The sequence below is a fragment of the Ruditapes philippinarum genome, unplaced genomic scaffold, assembly GCF_026571515.1.
Source record: "Ruditapes philippinarum isolate M1 unplaced genomic scaffold, ASM2657151v2 ctg1701_1_1_1_1, whole genome shotgun sequence".
In the NCBI taxonomy this organism is placed as follows: Eukaryota; Metazoa; Mollusca; class Bivalvia; order Venerida; family Veneridae; genus Ruditapes; species Ruditapes philippinarum.
In genome coordinates, this window is record NW_026866143.1 from 98,390 (window position 1) to 118,344 (window position 19,955).

Consider the following 19,955-nt stretch of genomic DNA (forward strand, 5'->3'; position numbering starts at 1 on the left):
CTATTAAAACATGACTGAGTATTGCCATTAACACATGACTGAGTATTGCCATTAAGAGATGACTCAGTATTCTCTCTAAAACATGATTGAGTATTGCCATTAAGAGATGACTCAGTATTCTCTCTAAAACATGATTGAGTATTTTGATTAAGACTTAACCTAGTATTCTCAGTATGATACAAGTAAGGCAGGCATTCCTAATCAACTGACTCTATACAGGTGTCATAATAAACAATTACACCAAAAGCTTAATTGTTTGATAGCAAATATAAAGATTATAAACCTGTATATTATAAGATCTAAAGATTTTGACAGGTTTTATGGCCCAATATAAAAAGCTGTTTGTATATATAACATGGGCTGCTAGGCAAGGACTATATTGTAAATTATCATGTACATGTGGCCATATAACTTGTCAAGAATCTTTATAACAAAAATATTATTACCGCAAACTTCTTCTATTAGAGGAGAAAACGAATTTGCTTCAATAATGATAGTTCTTTTAATTAGATTATACAAACATCACAATTTTCCAATGGAAAGCAACATTACAAAATTAAATGTACACTTTTTTTAAATATATATATAACAAAATTATTAATGTAGTACCAAACAGAAAAGTGAGGAACAATTTACCTGAGGTAAAGGACACAAATTGGCTAATGTTGACTGATTCATAACTTTCAACAGGTCTAATATTGTCCACCTGACAAATTCATCATTCCACTCATAAGGTTCCAGGTCAATGTTGTCAACAATCATTTGTCTATTGAAATATAAAATAAAAACAAAATGTATAAATAAAGTAAAGTGCAACCTCTGATTAGCAATAACCTGATCCTTACAACTACAGTATCAATTCTTTGATCTCATAATAAGACTTCAGAATAAATTAAACCACTCAAGACCAACAAGCAAGCTACAACCAAAATATTTGTTGTATTTAGTACTTTTTTCTGTGGAAACTTTTACTTCTGCTATTTGTGAAGAAGTAAACCAGAGTGAGATTTAAGACCTGCAGGTATTTAAGCCATATTGTCAGTAATTGTGTGTGTACATTTGTATGTAATATTGCTATCTAATTCTACAATATATATTGCTATACTATGTTATTTACTTTGTACTTCAAATGCACAGAGCAGTTTATTATTTGCAAACACTGTTAAATCTACATACAATGTTCCTGATACTAACAAACACTCTTTCAAACTGCAATAAACATCACCACTTCTATATATAATATACATGTAGAAGTTAGTTTGCAGGGGCTTAGAAATTGTGTGACTTACTCCATATACGTGTTGGTGTGACATAAAAAACTCCAACTGCTATATAAAACAAAGTCACTTGCACTTTAAATTGAGAATTCTTATAAAATAACGCATTTAAAAGGTAATGGGAAATAACTCATTGAATCTTTTTTTGCACTTTATAACAGGATTTATTTCCCTTTACACATGTCAGCTAGATATCTATTTTAACCAACACAAAGGGGGAGTAACTCTTACAGTCTTTATGTGCTTATGCAGTATCTGTTTCCCTTTGTATACCAAAGACACCTTATGCCCCTATCGATGTTATTTTTATTTATCAAAAGCTTTTTATTTTGTGTTCTATTATAGTTTCAAAAACAGTATTTATTGGTCATAGAGCTACAATAATCTTGCTTTTTTTGTAATTATTAAAGTTATTGTTTGTATAGAATACAAAATGAAATACAAAACATTTTGCTACTTCATAAAAATTCTTTCATATTCAACCCTACTTTCTAAACATGATATTTTAAAGCATCAAGCATGCTCTAAACATAATAAAACATAGGTTTCCATTTCCTTAGAGAAATCTTAGGTTGAATGTGCCTTTAATGAAGAAGAGAAGGGAATAAACTCTTATAATTCAATAAAAATTCACTGAATTGTAGAAGTCATCTCCCTTTGCACAAAAAAGTGTACATTTCAAAAGTTCAAATGAAAGAAATATTACTTTGATTCTACTCTCTTTTATTAAAAAACTGTTTTCAAGTGTGACACAATTGTTGCACACATATAATTTATGTATTTTGGACTGGTATATCATACTACAACTAAAGATTTGTGTATAAATTGATTCAAGGTGATACACAGTCTATATTGTTGATTATAAAACACCATCATTCTACCATATTCAGTGTTTAACACTTTAAACCTTTATTCAGCCTAATTTTTGGAACAATGTACCAGTCATGCAGGTTGGAATGGGCTAGCAAACACCACAAGATATGGGCCTCCTAAGACACGCTTAGTTCAGAATATTCAACCTGTTCATCATTTCCGACATTATCTAGTAACATCAGATGATAATAACCCAAACCAGATCAATAGTTTTACCATATTTTTAACTACATGTATATTATTGACTTATAGAAAATAATGAAATGTTGACTCCAGGGTTTACATGGCAATAATTTAAACATTACAAATTTTTCACATTTGGAAAAAGATGAATTAGATAATAATTCAAATTTGGTGGGACAGTATAGTATAACCAACTTTTATCATTCTAGAAAAAAAGGCTGAGGAAGAAAGTTAAAACTCTTTCAGCATACTGTTCTAAAAAAACTGTAAAGGGAAACAAGTATTCAAACACTATAGATTTTCAAACAAGAGAGCCATAATGGCCCTTTATCGCTCACCAGAGGATAAGTATATATGGACAATATTTAATGACTGGGCATTCCTATTAATTCAGTTGGAGATGTCATTTAAGTTTTATTTCTGTTTTAGACATGAAACCATTTTAGCAAATTTTGTACCTAAAGATCATTCATGTATAGCTTTATTAATTAATCTGAAGCATGGCTGTAAAAGCTAAGATCTGGCTGCCATTTTGTTTAGTAAACTAGATACAGATGAGCAAAAAACCTTGACCCCCTGGGGTGGGGGTAATTTTGACCCCAGAGTAAACATCTTAAAAAAACTTTGTAGAGTTGACTTCACAATGCTTCATGCCAAATATCGAAGTTCTAGCCTTTATGGTTTCAAAGGATATGACTTATAGATTTTACTTCATACAAACAAGGTAAACCCATGACCCACTGGCATGGCCAATTTTGACCAAAGGATTATAATTTGAACATGCTTGGTAGTGGTCCATTACAGTATGTTTCATACCAAATACCTAAGCTCCAGCCTTTATTGTATCAAAGAAGATGATTACTAAAGACCACTTTAAACATACAAGGAAAACCAATGACTCCCTTGGGCAGGGCCAATTTTGACCCTAGGGCTGTTGTTTACACAAGCTTGGTAGAGGTTCACTACATGATGCTTCATGCCAAATATCTTAGCACTAGCATTTATAGTTTCAGAGAAGATGATTTTTAAGATTTTCTGCATGAATTGAATTTTTTGAACAACTTTTAAAGATTCATAGAATGTTTTGAAATTATTGACCTCAATGTTGTCCAAAGAAGTGTGGACAGACGGATGGATGCCGGACAGCGAGTGATAGTAAAAGCCCATCTTGAACACACGTGCTCTAGACAGCTAATAACATATTCAATTTGTTTTTAGGATGCTAGTTGCCTATGTTTAGCAACAAGTGGGTGGAGAATCTGTGTCACTGAGGGTGAATAAAAAAACAAACAATGTTTTCAACATTTTGCATGCATTTTATTTACTTTTTCATTTATGATGTTCTATCCACAATACGATGTATATGTTGAACACAATAACTAATGTTTTTTTTTTACTTAATGTTCAAAACTAACAACGAATTTTATTCACTTTACAAAATAAAAAAATTCTGTACAGTCAACCATTCTTAATATCACTATCACTCCTGCTTTTACCTGGCCTCTAGTATTTATCCTATATCATTGAAACAAAACAAAAGGGAACCAGTCTCATTAAATTGTAAACTTCATTTTCATTGGCCAAATAAAGCCAGTCTGTGTATCCCAGCATTTGATTGGCTGAGAAGATATTAATCAGACCAATGACAATCATTGAACACATACATTCTTAACAGGTTGCACTGAACTTACTTTGTGACTCTTAATAAATAAAGAGAAAGAAACAAAAAGAATTACATTATACATGTATATTGAGACAAAAAGTGTACATTTTTATATCTATTTGTCATGTCTGCAAACAACAATGTACATAGTTATACATAAATGTACACATTTATACTGAAATGTACAAAGGTATACATAAATAAAAAGAAATAAATTTGACTAGCCTTCAAATTTGACATATAAAAAAAATAATATGAAAACATAAGTTTCATGAACAAAATATATGAAAATTTTGCGTCAAAATGACAAAAAAAATTACAACACAATTTTATGCTCAAACGTTGGAAATATGTAACAACTGTGTAGTAACAACAATACTAAACAGAAAGTATCGGTAATTACCTGCTTTACTGGCTATTACAATACAAATTTCTTTGCAATAAATGATTTTTTTTTCCGTATCAGTGATACCGATTGTTTTGTTTTTTTTCTGGTATGCAGATAATGTTTTAATCATCACTAGCTGCTGTAAATTTCATAGCTATAAAAAATTCTTATACTGCATTTTGATATAATGTCTTAATAGTTAATTCTTCAATTCATAGGTATTACATGGCGTTTGATTTTATTACCTGAATTCACAAAATGGTTTAATGATCGAATGAAAACAAATAATTCAATTGTAAGCCCATAATTACATTACTTTTAATAATCCCCGCCTCCAGCCACCCACGAACAGATTTGCACCGATATTTTTTGATGAACACACCTTTTTGTTTGTGTAGTTAATGTTGTAAATAGCATCAAGTTGCATACATAAATGTGTAGTTATTTTAGCATATAGCATAAAGTTAGATAACATAGGTCCAACTTTATTAGTCATAAATAATAATTATATAACCTCTTTTATTGAACACCTTATTCTTCAAAAACTGAATTCTTATAAACACTTTATTCTGTTCCTTAAAAAATACCTGATTTCTCAATAAAATATGTTTTATTAAACATAAAAGGCTTATTTAAATATCTCAAGGTCTTATCATAATCATTTTTTTTCTTTTTAAAAAAAAAGGCTGGTAAATATTGATAAACATAAAGCAGCTCTAACCAATTATTTTGTAAGTTACCTTAACATTTTCTTAATTTTGCCTACATTTTTTGGTCATATGACAGAGGTGTTTTCCGCTGTGATGATATTCTTGTATAATATATACCAATATCACAACTCACATGCATGTTCATCAGGATTTGTTATATAGGATTATTTCCATTACTCCAAAATTTTTACTCTTTTTTATATATACATGTATATATATATTTAAATATAAAAATATAATACCAGTATTCTACTTTTAAAGAATAATGTATACAATAATTTCGTTTGAACTCTTGTAAACAAAAAAACAGTAACCATCTTTCAAATATACACAATAAATGCCATTATACACTTGTACATAAATGATGAATGTCAATCAATTGTTTAGAATCATACAAATATTTCACATTCGTATTGAATACAAAAAAAAGTTAGCACCCTTATTTCACACTTTTTCAAATAACGTAATAAGCATGGTCTTCCGACCTTGTCTAGTTGCTATGGTAGCAAGTTTGGGACCCTGATCGTGTAAAAATTAAAGGTCGCATAAATGAAAACATGTTGTGATAATTTGTGTTGGTAAAGGAATCGTTTTTTAAACAAACAAAAAACATACTTTATAACAAATGATTTAGGTACATAAACAAATCTGTTCATCATTTATATGTTGTATTACATATGAATTTCCATTATAATACTAATGTACATCTAATGGGGACAAGTGTTTCATTGCGATATGGATGTGTCTATGCAACCAGTATACAGCCAGGATTTCAGACACTTTCCTGAATTCTTTCTCTATTCAGCTCCATTTTACCTTTCTTTGTACTTGAAATCCCTCTAACTAAAATTGGACAGTTCAAAATTCAAAGCTGGACAAGTTAATTATAATAACTTCGGACGGGATTAAAGTAAATTACCCAAATATTAGATCATGTAACTTTTTTTATACATTCCCATCTTCATATACTTACTTAAAATGGATAATTGGATGTTCTTCCTCTACCCCCAATTTTTCATTATATCAATAATGACGGTTCAACCAAAATGAAATGAAGTCTTTAATTTTTTACAGTAAACAATGAAATATGAAACAAATGAAATGTAACAAAATTTATGCGCGCTCCTCAATGTTACCATAGCAACTTTTACACACCAATTTTGTACATGTATCATTAATACTTAAAAGAAACAATCCTTAATAACAACAAAAAAAAACATACAACGGAAAATAAAACGAAACAAAAATATAAATATGTTGAGTTTTTAAAAAGATCCAGTACCAGGTTACAGGTACTTTAGTCAAATAATAATTGAGAGTACGTAAGAACATAAATCTTTGAGATTCGAAAATAATCTATCTAAAGTGTTTTTTAATCTGGAATGTAGAGTTTTCGTTTTACTTGGGGGATTTTATCCCCCTTTAACTCCCCCAAAGGAATATAAGGTTTGAGCTAACAGTGTTTCCATTAAAGAAAACAATGGTTTCTTAAACTGTGATGATGGAAATATGGACCTTATTGAACTTTCTTTATCATGTTTTTTTACCAATTCCATTTAAAACCATGGTTAGCCAGAATATTTCTTCCGAACTTTACCATTTATTTCACAAACACACACTTGATTTTGCTCCGTGTCATTTCTTTATATGAAATATAGTTTCCAGCATAATTTGTTACACTCATTTTATTGGGAATTTGGTAAGGTCACTAACTCCTTTTGTCTGTAAGATATTTTGTGCATGTCAGAAACCATACAAGAGTTAAAATGAGACAGTCATTGCAAAATTTGCCAATTTAATATTTTAGGATAATGTAACCAGGCATATATAGTAAAAAAAAAAATATATTACAATTTTTTTTTTCTTTATCAAATTCAACTTTATTATGAAAACTTCTGTAAACCAAATATTATTATCATTTTTATAATTGACACGATTCTATAAATAAACATCTCTATACACAACTCAATGACATAAATAAATTACCATTACACATAACGTCAACTTTGTACATAAACAAAATCATATGGGGTGATGAAAATAGGAAATGATATATAATTTTGAAATTAATCACAATGATAAAACTATGTAACACGAGGATTCAAAACAGAGACACTGAAAAGCAAAAATATGCAAAACCCCAGCCATTTGTATAAATCGCCAATTACATGTACAATATATTCAGCTTGCGTAGAACCTTGTCAAAATAAATTGGGGAATACTTATAATTCATCTTCTTGTCCACTAGTATAACTACATGTACAATGATTTTAAAAAATATCCAGAAAAAAAAATGTTTGAGTTGTATTTTTTTATACACACAAATTAATGAAGTCAAAGTGTTGTTTGCATACAAAGTAATCATTTTCAACTTTAAATTATAGAATTCTGAAGTTTTTTTGCATAGTAACTTAATTTCCTGATACAACTTTAAAGATAAATAAGTCACAAGACCAGTCTAAAAATGCAATGATGCCATTGGTCAATTTCAAATAAAAATTTGAAATAAACCAATTAAATCATTCTACCAACAGACTGGTTTCTGAATAAAATTTTCATCTGCATAAAGTGAACAATCTCTTTAACCATACAATCTCAAATAAATACACAAAACAAACTGAACCAATAATGAATCTCTTATTGCAGTTTTACAACAAAATCTGAATCTTGAGACAGAAATTAAAAATAACCCCGAGACAGAACCATTTTGCCCCACTCCCTTCATTTCAAGACTGAACCTTCTTTTACAGAACAATTTAGAGGGTACAAAAGGGTGTATAAAAATTCTTCCAACAGGAGAATAATTAACATAGAAAATAATTTAAAATTTGAAACACAAAAGATTGCCATGAAAGGAACAGAATATTGCCATAACCCAGTAAAATGAAAATAATTATGTCTCACTTACTCATAAATCTGCAACAATTTGATAAAAAATACCAAAGTTATATTACAATAAATCTTATAATTTTGATTAATATACTTAAAATTGTTTCAGTAAAATGACCATATCTCCTCTCAACATAAAGCACAAATGTTAAAAATTTAAACATAGAATCTCAATTAAAACATATCATATCTATAAAAATGTGTAAAACACCATAATCTCATGAGAAAATCTGATGATCACCAAAGCCCCCGATTCTCATACGTTTAACTTTAGCACGATGATTTTTGAACCACAATTGTACATTTTTGGGCTCCAATTTTGGAAACTTCTGTCTATATTCGGAACTATTTAGTTCTTCGCAATATTTGTCTATCATATATGATGAAGGGTGGGTGTCGTCTAAAAACCATTTCTCTAATTTCGGTATTTCCGATAATGGGTCGATGAAAACCCTTGTCCGTCTTTTCCTATGAGAGTTGTTGTTTTCCTGACCTTGACCTGGTGAAGATTTGGGCGAAGTCTGCTGCGATGAGTGCTGATTATGAAATTTCATTTGATTGGCTTGCTGAGAGTAGAAGTGAGTATTCAAAGGGAAGTAATGCATAGCAAGTGGATGTGGGAACTGGGGGATGTGAAGAGGTTGGCCGGACGGACTACTCGTAACAGCGCTGAAGTTTAACCCCCTAGCAGAAGTGAGGTAAGAATCTCGAAGATTTGACATTTTATCATCGTGACTAGAAACTGATCCGTCCACGGAGCGGTCGTCGTCATCATAATCAGATTCAATATCATCATCGTCGCTTTCATAACGTCGCTTTCCATTGGACAAATCTTTAGGTCTATCATCAGATGAATATTGATCAGGCTTTTCTACTGTTTTAATCACTGATATGTCATCCATATCGTTCTTTGACAAATCAGATGGCTGATCAACAATTTCCTTACATATTTTTTCTACTTCTTTTGACTTTTCTACTGTAAGATCTTTTGGCATATCGTCGTGTTCATTCACCTCTTCTTTATCGTCACTCTTGCTTTCAGGCACATGTATATTATCAATCTCTGGCGTCTGACTTTTAGGCATTGACCTCTCTACCATTTCTGAGAAACCTTCATCTGACCTTGACGGAGATACCTGTGGCTCTTCTTTCTCTACTTTGACATTGACGCTACCAAGTTTCTCATGCTCGATCGGTGATTGTCTTTTACTTATCTCCATGTCTGATTTGTTCGTTTTTACCTGATTTTCATCTAATGGCGTCTTTGACCTTGAATTCATAGAAAGGTCACAAGGTTCACGATCATCAAGTTGACCATTAATTTTATTTTGTGCACTGAGAAGTCCCATGTGTGAGTGTAAGTCTAAATTTGGAAAATGTGGATAAGGCACCATGTAAACTGCATTACGATTAGGCAAGAAGGGGTAATTATCAGACAATGCAGATGAGGACTCTTTTTCTTCCTCTATCTCAAAAGAGTCATCACCACTGTTTTTCGTTGCTCTGCGATGTGCTGCTCTTGCATTCTTGAACCAGTAAATGATGTTTGTCAAATCAAGTGGGCGTCGTCCTTTACGAGAGTCAAGTGAGTTTAGCTCTTGTAAGTACTGAAGCATCTGATCTCGAGATGGATGTTGATTATCAGTAAACCATCTTTGAAGTCGTGGGATTTCATGTTCCGGGTCAAAAGATGTCCTCATCCTTGTTTTGCCTGGAAGGTAGTGTTGATAAGCTGGGTGGGAGAAAGCCTCGTGGGTAGGAGTTGATGCAGCTGTTGGTCGCGACACTGGCGGAGAAATCTGGCTCATATGATTCATCGGTGGAGAGCGCGTAATTTTTTCCTGACTGCTGACTGTCTCCTGGTAACTTGTTGCCATTGTAACCTTGATTCTCTCCTGCTGCATACGCAGAAGTTCCTTGGCTGCTGCCGTCATGTTGACATTACCTGGCTCGCTGCTGTTTCCGTCAGTGTACGACTTCAATTGTTCCTCGTACCACCTGTCGAATGCTCTTCTCATCTCGGGAGATATTGTAGCTAATGTGTGTCCGTTTGTAGGTGATGTTCCCTGAAAATAACAATATAAGTCAACATGCAAAATGTTATCCTTAGTGCAACAAGTTACAATAACTGTGAGATAAAATCAATTATAAAAATTTGATTCTGTAACATTATCAATGTCTGAGAAATCCAAAGAAACTTTCAAAGGTCATCGTTTTCTTAAATAATGAGAAAATTATACTTAACTTAATCAAAATGTACATAAAAATATTCATAACAGACTTTTTTTTCATTTATAGCATTTAACATTATGCAATATATTGTATAAAGAAATACAAGCAAAAATTTTATTCAGAAACTGGTATTTACCACTTTGTTATATATAAAAAACAAAAACAAAAAAAAACCACAAAAGAACTATTTGAGTAATAACTAACCTTGTCCAGCACGGGGCATCCAGCGTTCACGAGTAGACTTTGAGATTGATTCAACAATAATTGTAGCAATTTCTCTTTCACTTCCTCTGCCGACGTGATTTTTGTTGCGCTGTAATATTCGGAGGTATAATTACAGAAAATGTTGCCGTGGTAATTGCTTTTAAGTTTGCGATAAAATATAACGAATTGATGAACATGGGGTATGAATCTATGGAGGAACTTAATACAGCCAATTGTTACAAAACCAAACCACCGTCACTATTTCTTTTTTTTTTCCAACCTTCTAAATTGGAATTTTTTACCATTTCATAACCAATTGTTGCATAAAACATAATTTTTCTGAGACTAGAGGTCACACTTAAGCTTGGCAGAAAAAAAACAACAACTGACAATAGTTTTTATTTCAACCATAGCAGTATGTTGCAGACACATAAAATTAGAACGCTAGTTTTCCATGTATGATAATGCTTGATTTGTTTTAACATTCAAAATTGAAAAAACAAAACTGTGTGCAAAACAAAAAAACAAACTTGTAAAAGTAAAACAGAAACTGGAAAAATGGAGAAACAAATAAAAACCTAGGTTGGTCCTTTGCTCTTGAAAATACAAAACTGAAATACAATTATCACTATTTTCAAGCAATTCTGTGTATGTAATAGATGAATAGACTGTATTTTATATAAGCAAAGTTATATAATTCACATATGCCACCAGAATAGATGTTGATGATAATAAGGATGATAATGATGAAAACCAAAATATTCATCATCAAAGGTAGATGATGAAAGCAAAATTTGGAATACCTAGAGATAATAAGCAGCATTATTACCGGTATCTTGCATTGTATTATCATAAAAAGTCTTGATTAAGCTGAGACAGTCAAACCAAAACCAATCCTGCCAATCCGACATTAAAGGAACTCAACTTGAGGTTTTTTTGACATGATGGCACTAGAAATATTTTTCCAAGATATGTGTACCATACAATGAAGATCTAAACCAGTATCGTGTGTGCAATTTTTCAGACCATTCTCTCACCCTGTATTTTCAGAAAGTGCAAAAGAGTACCCAAAAATAAAGTGTTGAAACGCTTTTCACCAAGATCTAGCAAAGAATTGCACAAAAAAAAATTCGATTTTCAATTGAATTCTTGGCACATTTTTCTATTTTCCTTTGCAAATTTTTCCATTTTAAGGACTACTCTTTATCTATGTAAGAATTTCCAATTGTATTCTTTTAGGATTTTTGACCTCTGTGGAGCTCCTTTAAGGGTTTCTTTACCCAAAAAAATATCTTTTGTAAAAAATCCTGTTTATGTAATTAGTAATTCTGATTAAGTCAGCTTACCAATAAATATATCATTTTAGGCTTCAAATTAATTCATGAAATAAAATGATTCAATGAAATGTGTGCATATAGGGTATTATTACAGACAAATAAAGAATATAATTTTATTCTGAAATTGATTTCAGAGTCTTAATTAAGATAAACAAGAGAAGACAAATTGAGGGTTGATTGCAAAACTGTTGTAAGTACTTCTTTATTTCATATAAGTTACTGCAGTTTTGCAATCAACCCTCAAAACCACAGAAAAATTATTTAAGATAAAGGGAAGCAACTACATACCTGCAAATTCTTATTCTGAGTGTTGCAACTTGAGTTAGCTCCCCTAGCATATCATCAATGGTGGCATTTTTGTTGTCAGTGATAGTCTCAAAGTCCAGTGGTCTCCAATTCTTAACCTGAACTGCCCCTAAAACAAAGTAAACAATAAAATTATAACACATACTAGTACCTGCTTTAACAGGGAATTATTTTATTGTTATGTAACAGATAGGTAGAGGATTTTTTTATTGTAATTTAATACTTTACCACATGGTAAAGAATAACCTGCTTTCCTTTTTTTCTTGTATGAGCTTGATTAATATATTCAGGATGTAGCTTGACAAAAGAAAAAATTCTATTCCAGGTCTCTCTTATCTTTCATTAAATTCAAGCCCATTTGCCTTCATTTACATCCAATCTGCTAGCTGCCCCTCCCAAGCAAAGTAATTTTACTTAAAAAAAGCCATTTTTATTTAATCCTAAGACTACTGAAAACGTAATTTTCAACAGATGACAATTATCCCAGCATGCAAAGCGCTAAAAATACTGTTGATCAGAAAAAGAAAATCTAAACATTTCTCAACGTGGAAAAGGTAACCTTTTAGTGACTTTGCCACAAATTCATCATATGTCATATTACGCTGAAAGGATTAACAAATTCTAATTTAATTACATTTCAGTCCTTAAAAGGCCCGAGGCAGCCATTTAATACTGTATTGGTTTATTAACGATTGTGATCACAAAAATTTTATTAAAAATTAAATATATAATATTATAGCCTATTTCTTTTCAATAAAATTTTACAAACTTTAGCTTTCCATTTAGTGCATGACATCACTTTAATTTGTGTTTTGTTTGCATAGGGTACCGAGATACTGAAATTTTAAATCAACAGGACTCTGGCTCAATTTTTTTTTAAAAAAAAATGTTCTATTAAAAATAGTAAAAAATAGCCCTTAATCTGCTGAATTTCTTAAATGGACTTGACCAGCTTCCATTTCCGTGTCGGAATTTTATGGGTATCAAGATGAAAATTTAAAATTACTCCGCCTAAAGTATACAGACTTTTCTGATTGCGCATGGATGTTTAGAAATGGTGACCTGGCTCTAGACTGGTGGCAAAGGTTTATCATTTTCGGTTCATGTCAGTTTAGGGTTAAAGCTAGCCTTAAAAAATAATCCTTAGAAAATACCTATGATCAGTACAAAATGAGCGATTACTAAATTAGTGATGAGGAAGAAATATGCCGATAAAAATAGACAAATTGATCCATTCTATTGTAAATATTTAAACATTTCATAAATGCTTAACCTGTTTGATTTTTTTTTTATATTATTATTTTCAATAACTTGAAGAAGGGTATATAGTACCCGAAACCAGTAGTTATATGAATATACATAAACCGACCTGGTGTTTTAATGTGTTGTTCTCCCCTCCCAATCTTTTAATTTATTGTTTATTATTATTTTTCTCAAAATGTAGGTGTAACCTTACAATTTTAAGACATTTAATGAAGAAGATAACTATTAAATACTGATTATAAACAATCAAATTTTCTTATCAGTGCTTAATCTGTGCAGGAATGCCTTGGTAAGTTTCTTTGATATGAAGACTGACCACTTATTTGTTTTACGATATGTAAATAACTGATCATAAAAATCATATTAATTTGAAGGGTTTTGACATATCAATAACAGGAAAATAAATATAATTTTCTTTATAGCATCTTGATTATATAAAAAAAACTGCATAAAGGAGATGACAATATTTTTTTTTTTTACCATATTCAAGTGTCAAGAATGTGCAAAGTAATGTATGCAGTCCGTTTTTTTCTGTATAAAAAACATGAATTCATCTTTATAAAAAATTTAAAAGGAGCTAAAATGCCTAAAATTTCAAGTAATTGGTTCAACCTTTAATTTTTTTAATCAAACTTATTGGCTAAGAATTTATGACTGAAACTATATATAGTTGTGTAATTATATTTTTGACACTGATTATTCATTTCTATTTACCTTTGGCCCCTATAGCTTCAGTGGAATTATAGCCAAGTTTAAGAAGTGCCGCCCGCACACATTCTGTGAGAAGCGTTGTTCCTGGTAAAATGGCGTAGCTGTCGAGTTCTACGGTACTATGCGTGGATTTTTCTGCCGACAAGTTGTCGAAAGATGCTGATCCATTTGTCTGTTCAACAATGCAATGAATGGGTAGGGAACGAGTACCTGAAAGTAAAAATTAAAAAATACGTAAATATAAATATATCAATAATAAACATTTAAAAATCTTAAAAAAATTTTCCTTGCACAAGACCTTTAGTTCTGTAAAATAAGAATACACATAATAAAATAACACCAAAAACAATGCTGTATATTACCTTATATATATACAGAATAGCAATATGCCTAAAAATTTAATCATAAAAATTATTGCACATAATGCTCTTGAAACATCAAAATCATTATCGCAACTTCATTTCAACCCTGAAAACATTAGAATATAACTATATTCTATTTCAAACAATATCATAAAAATTGGCCTATGACATAAATATGCATGAGCCAAAAAGCATATAACACTTATCAAGTGCAGGGAACCTCTCCGTGCCAAATTATCATAAGAAAAATCTAAAATATAAAAACATTATCAAGTCAGTATCACATTATTCAAATTAATATTTTCATTTCTACATCAACAACTAAAAATAGATTGAGTTACAGCATGATGTATATTTATACAGAGAGTACCAAACACTCACCCTGAATGTCTTTAATAAACTCCAGCATTTTTTTTTCACAATTATTGTTTTTTCTTTTATAAAAGAAAATTTTATTTTTTCACAAACATGATAGTCATTTGTTTTCTCAATAAATAAATAGATAGTACACTATTTCAATGCTCTCCTAAAATTTAAAATCCATCTTGTTCAATAGTTTATACAAACACTTGTTTTCCTATAAAAATTTCAATATTTGTGAACTATTCACTACCTATATAGTGTTTTTCTATAGAAAAAAAAGGCTCGAGAAGCTATTCACTACCAGTCCAGTATTGGAAAAGTGAAGTTTAGCACACAGTTGTTGTCACCTCAACAACTCCCTACAGACTGATCTTCCACTGAAAGAAAAACCGTCTTAAATATGTTACTGTTATCTTATAAAGACAGATTGCTTTGATTGCAGGAGATCCGTTCCATTTACCCATAATCCTTTGCAAAGTGGAAGATTTCTTGTACCGCAATAGCTGATCCTTAATTATGATATTTGAAGAAAACAAATCTAAAATTCAACTCGCTTATCCCACTTAATACGTCCAATTTCATACATTTAATGTCCCTCGGCACATTCGCTAAGGATAAAGCATTGTAAATATTAGAGAAACTCTTTTTAGAGAACTGCTAATCCTAACGCAAATTTGTCGTTAGCATTTACGTATTCGTTTTTCGGGATATCTCGATTCGCCAAAAGGAAATCTCGACTCAAATCAAACGCTGCCTTATTTCGCAATTTGTTATCCAAGAAAAAAGTAATTCATAGATGGATTTACTTTGCTTTTATGGATTTATTTTGCTTTTATAGATAGATTTACTGAGCTTACATACAGATTGTAGATTGCGTAAAATTTGGATGACTTGAAAACTACATTACCTCTTGATGCTATAACATTTAACTTGTCTCTGTGACAAAAACCAATTGTTCAAGAAATGTCATGTTAACAGTTTTTAAAACAAAACTTAATGTATTTAACTTTGAAACTGTTTTAAATGCAACTAACTCACCAGAAAGTGCTTATTACTAAGATTTTCCAATAAAAAAAACAAAAACAATTAATTTTCATTTTTTTTAAATATTTTTTTTTGATATGCAAGAAATGAACAGCCCATACATCATAGAGCAGTTTGTATTTATAATGAATGTATTACATCTTGGAATGAGAGATAAAGGATTTTCCATAGAAAGATAAGTCGAGATTTTTGATAATCCCTCTTGTAGAGAATGCAGAATTCCAGATTTAGTCCCCTCAAACCCTCCTCAGACACAGGGCTTAAAAACAACTTAGCGAAAGAAGACAAATTAATAATGTAGATGCATTTAATTCGTACTAAAGATTAAATAAAAGCACGTAAAATAATGAAATTCAAAATGCATTATAAATCCTTTTCTAACATCGTTAAAAGCACTATCTTCTTATACATCTTCACATTATCAATGTTAACGATAGTTTTTAAGAATTGCCGTACTTAACTTTATTACATAATATTTGCAATCGGTCTGAAACAAATCTTAAATACTCATTCAGAACAGCATGGGTCTAAATCTTTTTTTTATCAAAATCACATAAATAAACCAAACTGCATCTGATTATGGCCCTTGAAAATTTGACGAATTTAAGGGTACTTAAGTCATACTGCAACTTAGGCGGCTTAGAATTAAGATATTTGGAATTTATTTCTCATAACATTAAACTAAATGGTAATTTACATGTGTTTCGGGCATTTTTTTCAACACCGCTTATCAAATCCATTCGGATTTGTACCTTGGCTATATACGAGTGAATCCATGATTTTTCGATCAACTTCAAATAAAACTGTAAATCCATAATAAATATTTGACTGTTAAAATCACTAATGAACAATCTGGTATAAATCAAGTTTTATGCAGAAATCATTGTTTGTTTTAAAAGTAGGCACATTTTCGGTGATTATGCTTAAATCTTACCATATCAATATGTTAACTTATCGGAACAAAATAACCTATAATGTTTCAGAAGACAAATTAAATTCAATAAAGTCATTAAATTTCAATAAATCCACTTAAAAACAAAACCAACACTCTTGAAGTTGTTCTGTAACACATAAAAAATCTACAATATTTTGATCCACTCAAGAGTTACTCCCCTTCCTCAATTGAATTAATTCACAAGAGTTACTCCCCTTTTCTGGTTAAATATACAAATTGTATGGTTGCACAGAGTTACTCCCCTTTATAATCAAATCTAAAAATATTTTAATCACTTAATAGTTACTTCCCCTTTAGAATCACAGTAATTAAACAAGGAAGCTTGGAACAAGGAAGAGACTTTTTCTTGGAAATCAAGATTTTTAATCACTAGAATGGTATTGGAAACAATTATAGGGATTATAAAAGGATATATTTAACTAGAATCTAGGCTAACTAATTAAACAAAAGAAAAAATAATTTATCACAATAACTTTAAATTAATGACACTTCCTACCCTCTACTGAAAACTCCTCCTCTAGTAAGGCACGCTGGCCAATCTGCTTCTTTCTCATTGTTTCTGATCCTTTCTTTAATCAAACAACCAGAACTAAACTATGTTTCAAATTCAAAACACCAAAACTTCACACAAAAATTACATTTAACACTGTTGTTTAACATAAATACAATCCAATATTGAATGAATCCTTTACAAATACACATGTATTTTACAGTCAGTTTTTGAGTACCATCTAAATTTATAATCTCCAAAATAGAAGATAATTTTCAGAATACTAATCAATTGTTATATCTGATCAATAGCAATGTTTTGCAATGATTAAAGATCTAAAAATCTGATCCACATTTTATATCCTAATATCTTACTCTTCATTATCAACTTCATGAGAAACACTTCCTATCTCCTCATTAAATATATTCCATTAACACCTTTACCATAATTCATGCTAATTCATAACTCCCAATTATCCTGTTATTATTATTATCAATTAAAATCAATAATTGATCAATCAATTAAAACAATTAAAGACTATATCTCTCAGTAAATGATCTTCAATTGTATCTCCCAACTCAAATACAAATACAAATATCTTTATTTCTCTCAGGTCAAGATCAAACTCAAATCAGCCATGAAAACTTTTCCATCCTGTTTCAATTGTTTAAAAGTTGTTAATTATATCTAGATGTACAGGGCTGATAGCCTGTCCATAGAATACATGTAGCAAGATTAACTATAAAGGATAATGATTAACCAATTATCTCTAATTATCACCAGGAAGTGGATACTTTAAACTGATAATCATTGATAATACACCATGATAAAGTTTCACTAAAAGTCAATTAAATCACACATCATATATAATCATATTGTAATATATCAATTAATTATATTGTATTAATTGTTTCCACCATCTGAAACACAATAGAACAAACCAATTTTTTCTGTACACACATATGTTTATATAATTCTATATTTACATATAATATAAAATAATGTATAATTTGTATTATAGCAGTATTTTTTTGATAATCCATAGAAAGCACCGTACCTTCCTAATTTGAATGTAAATCATCAATCATATTAAATATATACAGTCATGTAATATCAAAATACAGGCCAAATTTAATTACTTTTATCAAAAAGGCCTAAAAGCATAATACTTTTTTTATTTGATCCATTAAGAAAAATAAGCTAGGATCTGAAGGAAGTGAAAAATTAACATGTGTTTTTATTTTTTACTTTTCGTGACCCAATATTTTAATCTTGTCCGCAAATTTAATTAATCATCATTCAATGAACTTAAATGATCAGTTAACAAAACCAGTATCCTGGTTTTTATTACCATCGTTTTATTCGATTAATTGCAATATTAAATTTTATTACAGCTGGTGACTGGCTTCTTACTGTTGGAGAATAGTATTTCATTATCTTTGTTGGGGAACCAAACAGTCTTTAATTCAGACCATGTGACTGTTGAGAAACTCAGATTAGCCTTGTTTCTGTTAAAAAAAAATTAACAAAAAAAAATTGTCATAGTTTTAACGAAATGAATACAAATTGTCTTATTTGACTATTTCGATCTATTTCTGTTTTGTTTTTGTTGATCTTTTGTTTCACTTTCAATTGCGAGTCTAGAAATTCAGTATTTATAATTACAATGACACAATGTTAAAACATTAAATAAAATTAGAATTCTGTTTGGTTTTCACATACAAATTCTGTATTAATTGAACTCAATAATAATATATATACTGTACTTATATAGCTTGGTTTTAATTTCAACTACAAGAACATACCATAAATTGTTGTCTATATCGTCGGATAATGATAATCTATATGCTTTAAAGTATTTTTTCTTTATTAAAATCCCTTAAAAATTTGGATAAATTGTCATACATTAATTAATCATTCAAGTTCGTAAGGATAAGAGTAAAGATGATATCAATTTTACAATTTAAAGTATTATTTTTTTTATCAAAATCGCTTAAAAATTTGGATAAATTGTCATACATTAATTAATCATTCAAGTCCGTAAGGATAAGAGTAAAGATGATATCAATTTTACAATGGTAAGATACATTCTCCACCACTGTTTCAAATTACGCACAATCATGTACTTGTTTGGAGAAGTTGGCAATTACTTGTGGAGAAATTGTCATACATTTATTAATCATTCAAGTTCGTAAGGATAAGAGTAAAGACAATATCAATTTTACAATGGTAAGATATATTCTCCACCACTGTTTCAAATTACGCACAATCCTGTACTTGTTTGGAGAAGTTGGCAATTACATGTGGAGAAAACTGGTACAGAATGTTCCTTTGTAAGATTACTGTCTCCTTGAAAACGACTTAAAGTCTAAAATACTGCTAAGATTCTTGTGCTTATCCCATCAAAACAAAACAAATTCAAATATTTTTATGACAAGTGTCAAACATTAGCCCACATTAGGTATAATTGCTCAGCTTTCAATTACCAAACTCCCCCGCAATTAAAGTTTTAATGGCAACAAAAAATGAGCACAAAGATGAAATTTTCCATTTAACTTATGCCTTACCGTCCATTAAGCAATATAACAACACAGCTAAAAACTTATTCTTTCTTCAAAAATGGATTAATAGGCCCTTTTAATAAAAAGAAGATAGAAAATTCAGGACAAAGAGATTTGTTTAAAAAAAATTATACATTCTAATAC

The 19,955-nt window shown here is 30.3% G+C and overlaps 1 protein-coding gene across 8 annotated transcripts in view; it reads right to left on the bottom strand.

Moving 5' to 3' along the window:
* Positions 1-3,628: 3,628 nt before the first annotated feature.
* LOC132731457 (uncharacterized) overlaps positions 3,629-19,955 on the bottom strand; it is a 67,608-nt gene continuing 51,281 nt past the window's right edge. For 5 of the 8 annotated variants that reach the window (XM_060717644.1, XM_060717643.1, XM_060717647.1 and 2 more), the window contains 5 exons: positions 14,040-14,246; positions 12,045-12,171; positions 10,998-11,030; positions 10,420-10,528; positions 3,629-10,049 (listed from right to left, as the gene is read on the bottom strand). In XM_060717644.1, the coding sequence (XP_060573627.1) occupies positions 8,202-10,049; positions 10,420-10,528; positions 10,998-11,030; positions 12,045-12,171; positions 14,040-14,246 (2,324 nt within the window). In that variant the 3' untranslated portion in view covers positions 3,629-8,201. Of the gene's footprint in view, positions 10,050-10,419; positions 10,529-10,997; positions 11,031-12,044; positions 12,172-14,039; positions 14,247-14,779; positions 15,123-17,256; positions 17,516-19,955 lie in introns of those variants that run through there. The other 3 variants (XM_060717649.1, XM_060717650.1, XM_060717645.1) reach the window with 3 other exon arrangements.